The 12,646-nt window shown below is 40.0% G+C and overlaps 1 protein-coding gene across 5 annotated transcripts in view; it reads left to right on the top strand.

Annotated features, from left to right (window-relative positions):
• Positions 1-12,646, top strand: part of HERC6 (HECT and RLD domain containing E3 ubiquitin protein ligase family member 6) — a 63,517-nt gene that overhangs the window by 22,903 nt on the left and 27,968 nt on the right. For all 5 annotated transcript variants that reach the window (XM_031664602.1, XM_031664603.1, XM_021938434.2 and 2 more), the window contains 4 exons: positions 2,150-2,271; positions 2,827-2,886; positions 5,789-5,882; positions 10,318-10,507. In XM_031664602.1, coding sequence (XP_031520462.1) covers positions 2,150-2,271; positions 2,827-2,886; positions 5,789-5,882; positions 10,318-10,507 — 466 coding nt within the window. The remainder of the gene's footprint in view (positions 1-2,149; positions 2,272-2,826; positions 2,887-5,788; positions 5,883-10,317; positions 10,508-12,646) is intronic.

A 12,646-nucleotide genomic window follows, 5' to 3' on the forward strand; every position in this document is an offset into this window, starting at 1 on the left:
CTATGATACCCAGGACAACTGCTCACAACAGAGTTATCTGACCCAAAATATCAATAGTGTCAGTTTAGAAACCCTGATCCAGGGCATGTGTGGCTGCGGTGGAGCAGAGGAAAAGATTGAAGATGATTAAGAATTGAAAGATGAAGATGGGAGATAGATAATGTTCATCAATTCTGAAGTTACCAAGAGCGAGGGCAGGAAGGGTGACCATGGGAATCGTGCTGTGAGGAAGACAGTCAGCAAGGTGCCAAAGCTTTCGATGAATGAAGAGGAGTGACCAGGACATTGGGAGAAGATTACAAAAGAAGAGGAGGTAGCTGACATAGTCTCGTGCCGTGCATTTGGGAGGAGCTAGGGATTTTGAAGCAGAAAATAAAGAAATGGTATGTAAGTGCCAAGAGGGAGCACCTCATTGTCCCAAGTTTCCTGGGATGTGGGGGAAAAAAAGCTTCCTCTTGATCAAACTACAGGGAAAACCCAGGACTCAGATCAAGAAGCTGAAGGGAACTTTAAGAGCCGTGGTTACCTGTCTTTTTCAAGGGGTCTTTTATTTCAGCATTAAACCAAAATGATGCAGGATTTCCTGACTCATAACAAGTGCAGTGGAGGCATAGGTATAAGTTAGAGCACCAATGCCTCTGGAAGACTATGTTGAAAATGGATTTTTCTTTCCAGACAGTGATTTTTGACACCCCTGGCTGGGTTATTTGCTCTAAAGTATTATATAGAACGATGGTTCTCAAAGTGTGGTCCCCAAACCAGCAGCATCAGCATCACTGGAGAATGTGTTAGATGCAAATTCTTATGCTCTACCCTGATCCACTGAATCAGAAACTATGGGGTGGAGCCCAGCAATCTACTTTAACAAGCCCACCAGAATCACCCACCAGGTGATTTGGATGTACTTAACAATTTGAGAGTTACAGACATAAAAGTAAACACTTGTGGGTGAATAAAGGGAACAAGAAAACCGATTATTGAGTGCCTGTTATAAACCCAAAGCTTTTTATACCTGCTATAATTGAATCTTAACAAGAACCCAGAGAGGTAGGTATTATTATCTTTTTATTTATTGTGGTAAAATATATATAAATGCAATTTGCCATTTTAATCATTTTAAGTATACAATGTAGTGACAGTGACATTAATTACTTTCATAATATTGTGCAACTCTCACCACTATCCACCTCATCCAACTCTAAGGCTTTTTCATCACCCCAAACAGAAATTCTGTAACTATTAAATAATAACTCCCCATTCCCCCTCTCCGCCCCCAGCTTTAGGTAATCTTGAATCTACCTTCTGTCTCCATGAATGTGCCTATTCTAGATACTTCATATAAGTAGAATCATACAATATTTGTCATTTTGCATCTGGCTTATTTCACTAGCTTGTCTTCAAAATTCATCCATGTTGTGTAGCATGTGTCAGAATTTCATTCCTTTGTTTTTTTGTTGTTGTTGTTTGTTTTTTGTTTTTTTTGAGATGGAGCTTCACGCTTGTTGCCCAGGCTGGAGTGCAATGGCACGATCTCATCTCACTGCAACCTCCACCTCCCAGGCTCAATCGTCCTGCCTCCGCCTCCTGAGTAGCTGGGATTACAGGTGACCACCACCATGCCTGGCTAATTTTTTGTATTTTTAGTAGAGACAAGGTTTCACCATGTTGACTGGGTTGGTCTCAAACTCCTGACCTCAGGTGATCCGCCCACCTCAGCCTCCCAAAGTGCTGGGATTGCAGGCGTGAGCCACTGTGCTCGGCCAGAATTTCATTCCTTTAAGGTTGAATAATATTCATTTTTATGTATATTTTAAAAATCTATTCATCTGTTGACGGACATGAGTTGTTTCCATCTTTTGGCTATTGTGAATAATGCTGCAATGAATATTGATTTACAAGTATCTGTTCGAAGCCCTGTGTTCATTTTTTTTTTTTTTTTAATGATGAAACTAAGGCTCAAACCAAGCAAACTGGCCCAGGCTCGGAGGTGGAATAGCCCTACTATTGGTCTGACGCCAAAGTTCCTCCCACCAAATGCTACCACCCAAGACGGCAGGGCCTATTTACCACCCATGCCAGATGATTTACTGTGTAATTTACTACTGAATGTGTGTGTTCCTGATCATTCTTGTTTTTTCCTTCCCTGAAGGATACTAGTTCCACAAGTGCTCCCGGGAAAACCCTGCCAGAAATAAGCCGAATTAGCCAGTCCATGGCAGAAAAATGGATAGCAGTGAAAAGAAGAAGTACTGAATGTGACGTGGCTAAAAGGTGGCTCTGTCTGATAAGTTATAAGCCACTTGTATCTGGTTCTGAGGCTTTGGTAATTTTATCCTAAGATAGAGGTTTTGGTTTTGTTGTGAAGGTATTTGTTATTTGACCATGATTCTCTTCTACAGCCTCTAAGTGTGACTAGTTCATCAATGTACTCATTTATAGATATATGGAGGACATGTGATATCCCAGGTGCCTTACTAGGTGAGGGAGTTGCAGGAGTGAATCAAAAAAGCTCTCAAAGCCGTCAATAAGGTGGACTGTTTTCATATCTTCATAGTTTACCCTTTGGAGTTTTATGAGTTTTGGTCTTCACAGGGATAGGCTTTAGTTAAACCTACATGACTTGAACAAATCAACTGTAAAATGTTTTGGTGAGATTTAGAAATAATATGAACAAAATATACCCAGGATTTGGGAGACTCTTAAGAGAGTAGTTATTTTCATTAATAATGATTCCACATCATCATTTACTTATTCAGACATAATAAGATTTTTAAAAGGCATGCTTTATGGTATGTTGTGACTTATCCCTTGTTATTACTTTTACAGTGAAATTAGAATGATATTTTCATCTCCTGCTTGTCTGACGGCGAGTTTTTTAAAGAAAAGGTAATACTTACATAAGATTTACCTTCATTTAAAACACTGGTAAAATGAAATGTTTCAAGTAGGTTTGATTTGCGAATTTTGTTATTCTTGCTCACAAAGTCCAACACAGAGAACTCTGTAGGTTGTTATAGAATTCTTTCATTTTATAAAGTAATTTTCTGTTAGACCACCGTAAGTTGTAATTCCTAATTAATATTGTTTACTTCCTTCATACCACTTTACTCTGTTGTCTGACTAGAAGGAATGGTGTTTTTTCAGGATCTTTGTATATATAAGGGATTGACTAAATCTCACATTGCTTTAGTACTTAGAAGCCAAGAGTAAGTACACTTTACCATTTTTACTGTGTACGATCAATTAAAAAATAGATCTTATTTATGTTGTCTTTAACTCACTGCTACAGAAGAAAATCTGATTTCACTCCTATTTGGTTTAACATTTGGTCTGATCCAATAGTTGAAAAAATTCCAGTAATGCTCAATATTTGAGTCTTCTATTTCTGCTCCTTCCTCCAAGCTCTCCAGTATGGCACTTGGGTGTAAAAGGGAAGAGAAGGAGAAATAGCAGTGTAAAGGGTCTTAGGCTGCCCTCTGCCTCTTTGGAGATTGATGCCTTGCTGATCTGTCTGCAGCTGGTGTAACTCATATGGGTTCTCCTTTGCTTGGTCCTCTCTCATTAACGCGGCCTTAAGTTTGCTCACTGGTTCAAAATATGGTGATACACATCTTGTACCCACTCCTGGCCACTAGGTGGTACTCACTTAACCCTTGTTGCTATTACTTGCCCTTGTACAACCCCCTTGGCAGTCCCAATAGTTCTTAACCCAGCTGCATTCTCAGTCAGCTTGTGGGACTAGAGGAACTGTTGGATACCAACAATTTCACCTCAGGCTAATTCTTACTGCATGTGGGAAAATCTTTTCTATGTGAAAATTATTTTCTTCCGAATGTGAAAAAGTATCTATGCTCACTTCCCAGAAGTGAGGAACTCCTAAGATGTCAAAGGCTGCAAAAGAGAATATATTTTAAGGGGGAAATTTATAATGCTTTGTTTTAGTACTTACATAAATATTTTAGCCCTAATATTACTATCAATCAGTTAATCTAGCAAGGAGAAAATATTTCTTTCTTTTTTATTATTTATTTATTTATTTAGAGACGAAGTCTCACTCTATCGCCCAGGCCAGAGTGCAGTAGTACAGCTCGGCTCACTGCAACCTCCACCTCCCGAGTTCAAGCTATTCTCCTGCCTCGGCCTCCCAAATAGCTGGGATTACAGGTGTGCGACACCACACCCAACTAATTTTTTATATTTTTTTGGTAGAGATGGGGTTTCACCATGTTGACTAGGTTGGTCTCGAACTCGTGACCTCAAGTGATCTACCCACCTCGGCCTCCCAAAGTGCTGAGATTACTGGCATGAGCCACCGCGCCCAGCCTCTTTTTAAAATTTTTATTATTTTTATTTATATTTTTGAGACAGAGTCTCACTCTGTCACCCAGGCTTGAGTGCAGTGGTGTGATCTCTGCTCACTACAGCCTCTGCCTCCTGGGTTCATGTGATTCTTCCGCCTCAGCCTCCTGAGTTGCTGAGATTACAGGCATGCGCCAACATGCCCAGCTAATTTTTTTGTAGTTTTTGTAGAGGTGGGGTTTCACCACGCTGGGCCAGGCTGATCTCGAACTACTGACCTCAAGTGATCCACCCACCTCAGCCTCCCAAAGTGCTGGGATTACAGGCCTAAGCCACTATGCCTGGCATTTTTGTTTGTTTTGTTTTGTTTTGTTTAATGTTTAGAGATGGGGTCTTGCACTGTTGCCCATGCTGTAATGCAGTAGTTTGATCATAGCTCACTGTAGCCTTGAACTCCTGGGCTTGAGCTGTCCTCCCACCTCAGCCTCCGGAGTAGCTGAGACTACAGGTGTGCACCACTGTGCCTGGCTAATTTTTATTTTTTTATTTTTTTGTACAGACAAGGTCTCTTCTGTGCTGCCCAGGCTGGTCTCTTGAACTCCTGGCTTCAAGTAATCCTCCCACTTTGGCCTCCCAAAGTGTTGGAATTATAGGCATGACCCACTGCAGCTGGCATACAATATTTGATAATGCATTATTTAAAAATTATTAGGCTTATTGAATGCTGGCCTCTCAAATATCACTAAAACAACTTGTTGATAAGACAGGCCAGAGAGAACAGCACACCTGAACAAAACTTCAGTAGTGTTTCTGAGAGAAAAGACCAGGTCAGAATATATTGAGAATTGGGAGTCTGGTTTAAGGAGGTCTTTCAATGTGAGAGGGAAGGCTGGAGGTTTGATTTGGACTGGGAAAATGAACAACAATCCAGGATGTGTGGAAACAGCAAGGTAAGGATTTTGAGATAAGGGATTCAAAGAATCTTTGGGCACAAACTGTGGATGCTCTCCATTGAAGAGTTAAATGGGTCTTTCAAGAAGTTCCCATGATGAACAATTGCCATTTGTCTAGGCAAAAGTTTCCTGGAAAAGTAAAGTCATGCTAATAAAAACAGTGGAATTGCAAAGTTCTGTAACTATGAATGGTAAGGAGTGTGGGGGGCAGGTAGTTCTAGTTCTTAGTGTGCAAACTGAGTGTGGGGGCAGATGGTTTCCGTTGTCAGATTCAGCACATAAAATTTTATTAATATGGCAGCCCAAACTTGATGTAGCCACTATAGAGATACTAAGTTGTTATCTACTGTCTTTTAACAAGGAGAACATAAACTATACATTGTTTATGTCGAGTAAGTTGATTATTTTGAAAGGCAAGCTTTGAGAAAAGGTTTGTATCTTATATGTAATAAAATAAAACAATAAATGACATATGAACTTTAGAAATATCCCTTTCCCTATGTTTATGTGGTTTCTTGCATTTCTTCCATCCAAAGAGGAACTGGAGAAACGACGTCCATTGATGTGGACTTAGAAATGGCAAGAGATACCTTCAAGAAGTTAACAAAAAAGGAATGGATTTCTTCCATGGTAATAGCCAATACTTACTTTAGATATAGAACAAATATGACTGCAGTTTATTTTTGTTGGAAGCTGGATGAGAGGGGACTGTGACTGTAATTGCCCGAAGGGTTCTTCCTGCCCACTGCAGAAACAAAAATTGACTCAATGAGACTATGACATTGTAGTAAAGAAAGAGTTTAATTGACATGACGCTGGCCATGCCATGTAGGAGATAGAATTATTACTCAAATCAATCTCCCTGAAGGCTCAGAGTTATAGCTTAGGGGCTTTTCAAAGATAGTTTGGTGGGCAGGGGGCTAGGGTAGGGGGCGTGCTGACTGGCTGAGTAAGAGATGAAATCATAGGGAATAGAAACTGTCCTCTTGTGCTGGGTCAGTTCCTGGGTGGGGGCACAGGACTGGCTGGTGGGTTCAGGTGGGACCATCCAGTTGTCAGAAATGCAAAAACCTGAAAAGACATCTCAAAAGTCCAATCTTAGGTTCTACAATAATGATGTTATTTGCAAGAGTAGTTGAGGAAGTTGCAAATCTTATGACCTCTAGATTAATGGCTGATAATTATTTAGAATTCAAGCCCCTCTCATCCTCCTAACTTGGCGGACTTTCGTTAGTTTTACAAAAACAATTCAGTTTTTGGGACAGACTATTATCATTTAAACTATAAACTAAATTTCTCCCAAAGTTAGCTTGGCTCATGCCCAAGAATGAGAAAAGACAGCCAACCTGTGAGGCTGGAAGCAAGATAGAGTCAACCATGTCAGATTTCTCTTACTGTGATACTTTTGCAAAGGTGGGTTTATGATTGGGGCTGGAAGAGGGGGCTAGTGCTCATTATGAAATTACTGTATTCCAGGTATTTTATTAGGTGCTGACATTTATTTTCTTATTGAATCCTTAAATGTACAATATATGCAATATTTTTATTTTCAATATAATCAGAGCAATGCTTGAGAGGTGGATAATCTCTAGCACGATACAGGAAAAGAGTATTGGTTTGGGAAGCAGGATAACTTTATCCTGGACTGATAAACTAAAAAGCTGCTCCTCTATTCTGAGATGAAACTCACATCTATTCGAAATGAATCTCTGTTACTACTTCATCCCTTCTCTTTGGATCACATTTTCTTTACCTGTTGAATTCATCTTTAAAATCTATTCCAGTTTAATATTGTGTGATTCTGGGTTGTATTGGGAAGAAAACTTTCTTTTCCTCTACTGACTCAGGTTTGAATTGGTGGAAGGGGTCACTGAAAACTAATAATTAACAGAATTTCTTAGTGCTCAGGATGCTGTAACTTAAACAACAGACATTTATTTCTCACAGTTCTGGAGGCTGGGAAGTCCAAGATCAAGGCACCATCAGGTTTGGTGTCTGGTGGGGGCCCACTTCTTGGTTCATAGATGACCATATTTTCAGTGTCCTCACATGGCAGCATGAACCCCGAATATCTAAGACAGGTCTCAGTTAATTTAGAAAGTTTATTTTGCCAAGGTTGAGGACACACGCCTGTGACACAACCTCAGGAGGTCCTGACGACATGTGCCCAAGGTGGTCAGAGCACAGTTTGGTTTTATACATTTTCAGGAGACATGACACATCAATCCACATATATAAGATGAACATTGGTTTGGTCTGGAAAAGCAGGACAACTCAAAGCAGGGAGGGGCCTTCCAGGTCTTAAGTAGATAGGAGAAAAACTGTTGCATGCTTTTGAGTTTCTGATTAGCCTCTCCAAAAAAGGCATCAGATATGCATCTATCTCAGTGAACAGAAGGGTGACTTTGAATAGAATGGGAGGCAGGTTTGCACTAAGCAGTTCCCAGCTTGACTTTTCCCTTTAGCTTGGTGATTTTGAGACCCCCAGATTTATTTTCCTTTCACAGCAAAAAGGGCAAGGAATCTCTCTGGGGTCTCTTTTTAAGGGCACTAATCCCATTCATGAGAGCTCCAATCTTGTGACCTAATTACCTACCAAAGGCCCCACCTCTTACTACTGTCATATTGGGGGTTAGGATTTTAACATATGAATTTTGGGGAACGCATTTAGCCTATAGCACAGGAGGAAAAATACAAGTTTTGTATGCTTGCATGTGGAGCATTCAGATGAAGAGGCTCCCTGAACAGCTTGGGATAAGAATTTATGAAGCAACTTAGTGGATGAAAGGGAGAAGGGAGAAAGAGCTCCTATGGGAAGAACAAATGGGATTTTATGGAGACAGATGGAAAGTATGACAGTTTGTGAGAATGTTTGTTTATGCAATTTCTCCTCCACATGCAAGGGTCTGAATGATTGGTCTCCTTTTTAGCAGTGTATCTCCTCAGTGGGGGATGTACAGAGCTTCATTCTAGAAGAGTTCTGCATTAGTTAGATAAAAGAAGCTCCAAAAAGGCGTCTCAAATGTCTTCAGTTAGTAAAATAATGTTTATACCATTTTGATGGGTCTGAGTGGGTCCTTATACTTGGAAGGGAAAGGGGGAAAGTGTTCCTTGATGTGTAGTAGATATACTATTTTCATTTTCAAGATGAAGTGATAATAGCAAATATGAAGTATATTTTTAAACGAAGTTTTTAGGTGATATGGGAGATAATTTGGGGTGCTGTTCCCCATGCGAGTTCCCAGGGACATTAGTTTCATAAAAAAAACCCATAAAGAGGGTTCTTAATGAAAAAACTTTGGGAACACTCTCTACTATTATGGAGTCACGATATGCACATTAGGAAATCAAAGATTCTGTGATGTCATACACTAAAAGAAATCTCTTTTGACCCTATTTTTCTTGGAGTTATTTGCATTGCGATGCTATTTTCTAGCATAACACCTACTGGCATTCCACGGAAATCATATTCTGCTGGACATGTGAAAAAGCAAATTTTAAGAATTTTAATGTAATAAAAACAATATATAGTACATCACAGTTTATTGTTGCATATATCACTTATTTACCCTTATGACATGAGAGGCAAACACTGTAATTACAGAACATAGATCTATCAGGTAGAGGAAATATGGCTAGCTGCTATAACAAACAACTTTGAAATTTCAGTGGCTTAACACAATAAAATATTTTCCAACATCCTAGTCCAACGAGGGTTGGAGGTCAGAGGCATCTTTGCACAGGTTCATTCAGGGCTGACTCAGGCTTCTTTCCAGCATCTCTAGGCCCTGGGGCTGTAAAATCCTCCACTCAGTCTTTTGGTTTGGCTAGCAGATGAGGGAAGTGAGTAGGGAAGTTCCCATGAGAGATTTCAGTGGCCTGGCCTTAATGTGTCACAAATCACTATCTCCCACATTGGTGAGCTAGGACTCAGTCACATGGCCCTGCCTAACTGAAGAGGAGCCAGGGGCTGCCATCTTCCTATAAACCCAGGAGGAAAAAGAAAAACGACTGGCAAGGTGAACATATGGCATTTTCTCTGCCATGGTAGATTTTACTACTATGGTAGTGCCATGGTCATTTTCTAATCGAGTAACCTCTTTCCTCTAACTTCCTCTGAGTCTCTCCTTGCTCATCTGTAAAAACAAGGTAAAAAACCAATAAAGCAAAAATTACCTTACAGGATTATCAGTAAGATTAAATAAAATGATTTACATGAGATCACCTGACACATTGTTAAGTACTCAATGAATGTTCAAACAAATATAAAGGATACCATACAAGTTTATTCCCACTAATATATTTTTATATACGTCCTATTTTAAAAGTGTACTTCTGGGCCAGGTACATTGGCTCATGCCTGTAATCCTAGCACTTTGGGAGGCCAAGGTGGGAGTATCACCTGAGCCCAAGAGTTTGAAACTGGCCGGGGCAACATAGTGAGACTCCATCTCTACAAGTAATTTTCTAAAATGAGCTGGCTGTGGCAGTGCATTCCACTCAGGAGTCTGAGGTGGGAGGATTGCCTGAACCCAGGAGATTGAGGCTGCAGTGAGCTATGATTAAGCCATTACACTCAGGTAAAACTTCACCTCTGGATGAAATAAATAATATAAAAATTTAGAGCTATTTTTCACTGCACATTTTTCTACTGATACATGAAAAAACAGAAAGAAAGAAAGAAATGGATATTGTGTGAGGGGGCGGGGACAGCTCTTCCTTCTCGAAGGAGGAATACTAGTGTGACCTGCATACTACATTGCTTTTGAAGGACTTTGTACTCGTTTTGAATCCATAATTCACTCAGTATATCCATGCTCATGGGATTTCACTTTATTTTCTTCAGGGAGCCTGATATAAAATGAGGAGGATGGCTCTCATGTACTGTATCGGGCATTTGGGATGGAAGGAGTGATGGAATCTCATCAATAGGTTTCAGAATGGCTAAGTGATTATTCTAATTGGAACATGGTGGAGTGAGACCCTTAATTTAATAGCTTGCTTCTCACAATCCTCTGTATCTAATATATCCTGGGTCTGTTCCCTGATCCTATTTCGACCACAGATAACTACATGTCTCGAGGATGATCTGCTCAGAGCTCTTCCATGCCGTTCTCCACACCAAGAAGCTTTATCAGTTTTCCTCCTGCTCCCAGAATGTCCTGTGATGCATGATTCTAAGAACTGGAAGAACCTGGTGGTTCCATTTGCAAAGGCTGTGTGTGAAATGAGTAAACAATCTTTACAAGTCCTAAGTAAGTTTTATGTCACTTTATCTGTACTCTCAATATAGAGTTACTTTCTGAAGTAGATATTGTAACAAATTTTGGATAGAAGATTTCAAAATAGACAAGTATTTGAGAACATGGCATGTGAATTATTGAAAAGATTAATAATCTAAAGCTATTATAACTATTAGTTTTATCATACAAAGCAGGTGTAGTTTTTAGACTTGGATGTGGCTTTGACATCAGAGTTTGGTAGCTATAAAGTATTCAATCCAGATAAATCCATACTTTAAAATTTTTTGCTCATGTTATTTTGAGACTTTAGACATTTGGACCAGAGATGATGAAAAACAAAAACTTTGTGTTATTATTTACTTTATTCAGTACTGTGTTATGTCCTTTTATAGTTTTTAGCGAATATTGAAAGTTCAGTGATTACCCAATAACCCAATGGGGGTACAGATGTTTATATACCCTTCTACATAGAGGAGAGGGGAGGTAGGGAATGTAGACAATTCTTCTGAGAAGTAGTAAATCACTATTTGGGAGAATGAGTGGACCCAGGAAACAGAAATTAACTTGTAAATGATTCTCCTTGGAATTGGAGTGAGCCTGAGAGGCAGGCATTATCTTTTGAAGAAGTACATCTAGGTGTGGTTACATTCCTCAGTCATCTTCTCTGTGACAGATAATGAAATTTCAGAGATGGCATGAAAGGCAATTCTCTCCTCTGTAGTGGGTCGTCTTAAGGTAGGTAAGGGAGTGTCAGAGAAAAGCCTCTTCCAGCATCTGCTGACCTTCAGGGGCCTTTAACTTAAAATAATCAGCATACCAGGGTGCCATATTTTGGGGCAAATTTCCCTGGGCTCCTTCACTTAAGAGGTACAGAGGGCCAGGCATTGTGGCTTACACCTTAATCCTAGCATTTTGGGAGACCAAGGTGAGAGGATCTTTTGAGCCCAGGAGGTTGAGGACAGCCTGGGCAACATAGTGAGACCCCATCTCTACCAAATTTTTTTGTTTACATCAGTCATGCATGGTGGCACACACCTGTGGTCCCAGCCACTTGGAGGCTGAGGCGGGAGGATCACTTGAGCCCAGGAGTTGAAGGCTGTATTACTGGAAAGGGGTCCCAATCCAGACCCCAAACAAGGGTTCTTAGATCTCACACAAGAAATAATTCAGGGAGCATCTATAAAGTGAAAGTAAATTTATTACGAAAGTAGAATAAAAGAATGGCTACTCCATAGGCAGAGCAGCCCCGCGGGCTGCTGGTTGCCCATTTTTATGGTTATTTCTTGATTATATGCTGAACAAGGGGTGGATTATTCATACCTCCCCTTTTCAGATCATATAGGGTAACTTCCTGACATTGCCATGGCATTTGTAAACTGTCATGGTGCTGGGGAAAGTATAGCAGTGAGGACGACCAGAGGTCACTCTCGTTGCCATCTTGGTTTTGGTGGATTCTAGCCGGCTTCTGTACTGCAAGCTGTTTTATCATCAAGGTCTTTATGACCTGTATCTTGTGCTGACCTCTGATCTCATTCTGTCATCTAGAATGCCTAACTATCTAGGAATGTAGCCCAGTAGGTCTCAGCCTTATTTTACCCAGCCCCTATTCGAGATGGAGTTGCTCTGGTTCAAATGCCTCTGACAGCTGCAGTAAGCTATCAGCATACCACTGCACTCCAGCCTGGGTGACAGAGCAAGACCCTATCTCAAAGAAAAATAAAAAGGTACAGAGGATATGTACAATGAAAGGTAAGCCACCCAGTTCCCCTCCCAGAAGTGGCTACGGGTTCTAGTTTCTTGTATAACCTTTGAAAGATATTATATACATAGAAACATACAAATGTATTATTTCTGTTTTTAATGGTAGCAAACTATTAAAGTTCCTCTTCCACAACGTGCTTTTTCCCACTAAACAGGATATCATGGAGATTATTCCATTAGAGAATCTATAGAACTGCCTCATTCTATTTAATGGCTGAAGAATGTTCTATTGTGAAGCATTTCACTGTACATATATAAATTCACTCATGCAGGAATAATTCCAGAAAGCAAAATCACTGAGTCAAATTGTATGTATATTATTATTATTATTTTTATTTATTTTTATTTTTTTTTTTTTGAGACGGAGTCTCGCTCTGTCACCCAGGCTGG

Source organism: Papio anubis, chromosome 3 (assembly GCF_008728515.1).
Source record: "Papio anubis isolate 15944 chromosome 3, Panubis1.0, whole genome shotgun sequence".
Lineage (NCBI taxonomy): Eukaryota > Metazoa > Chordata > Mammalia > Primates > Cercopithecidae > Papio > Papio anubis.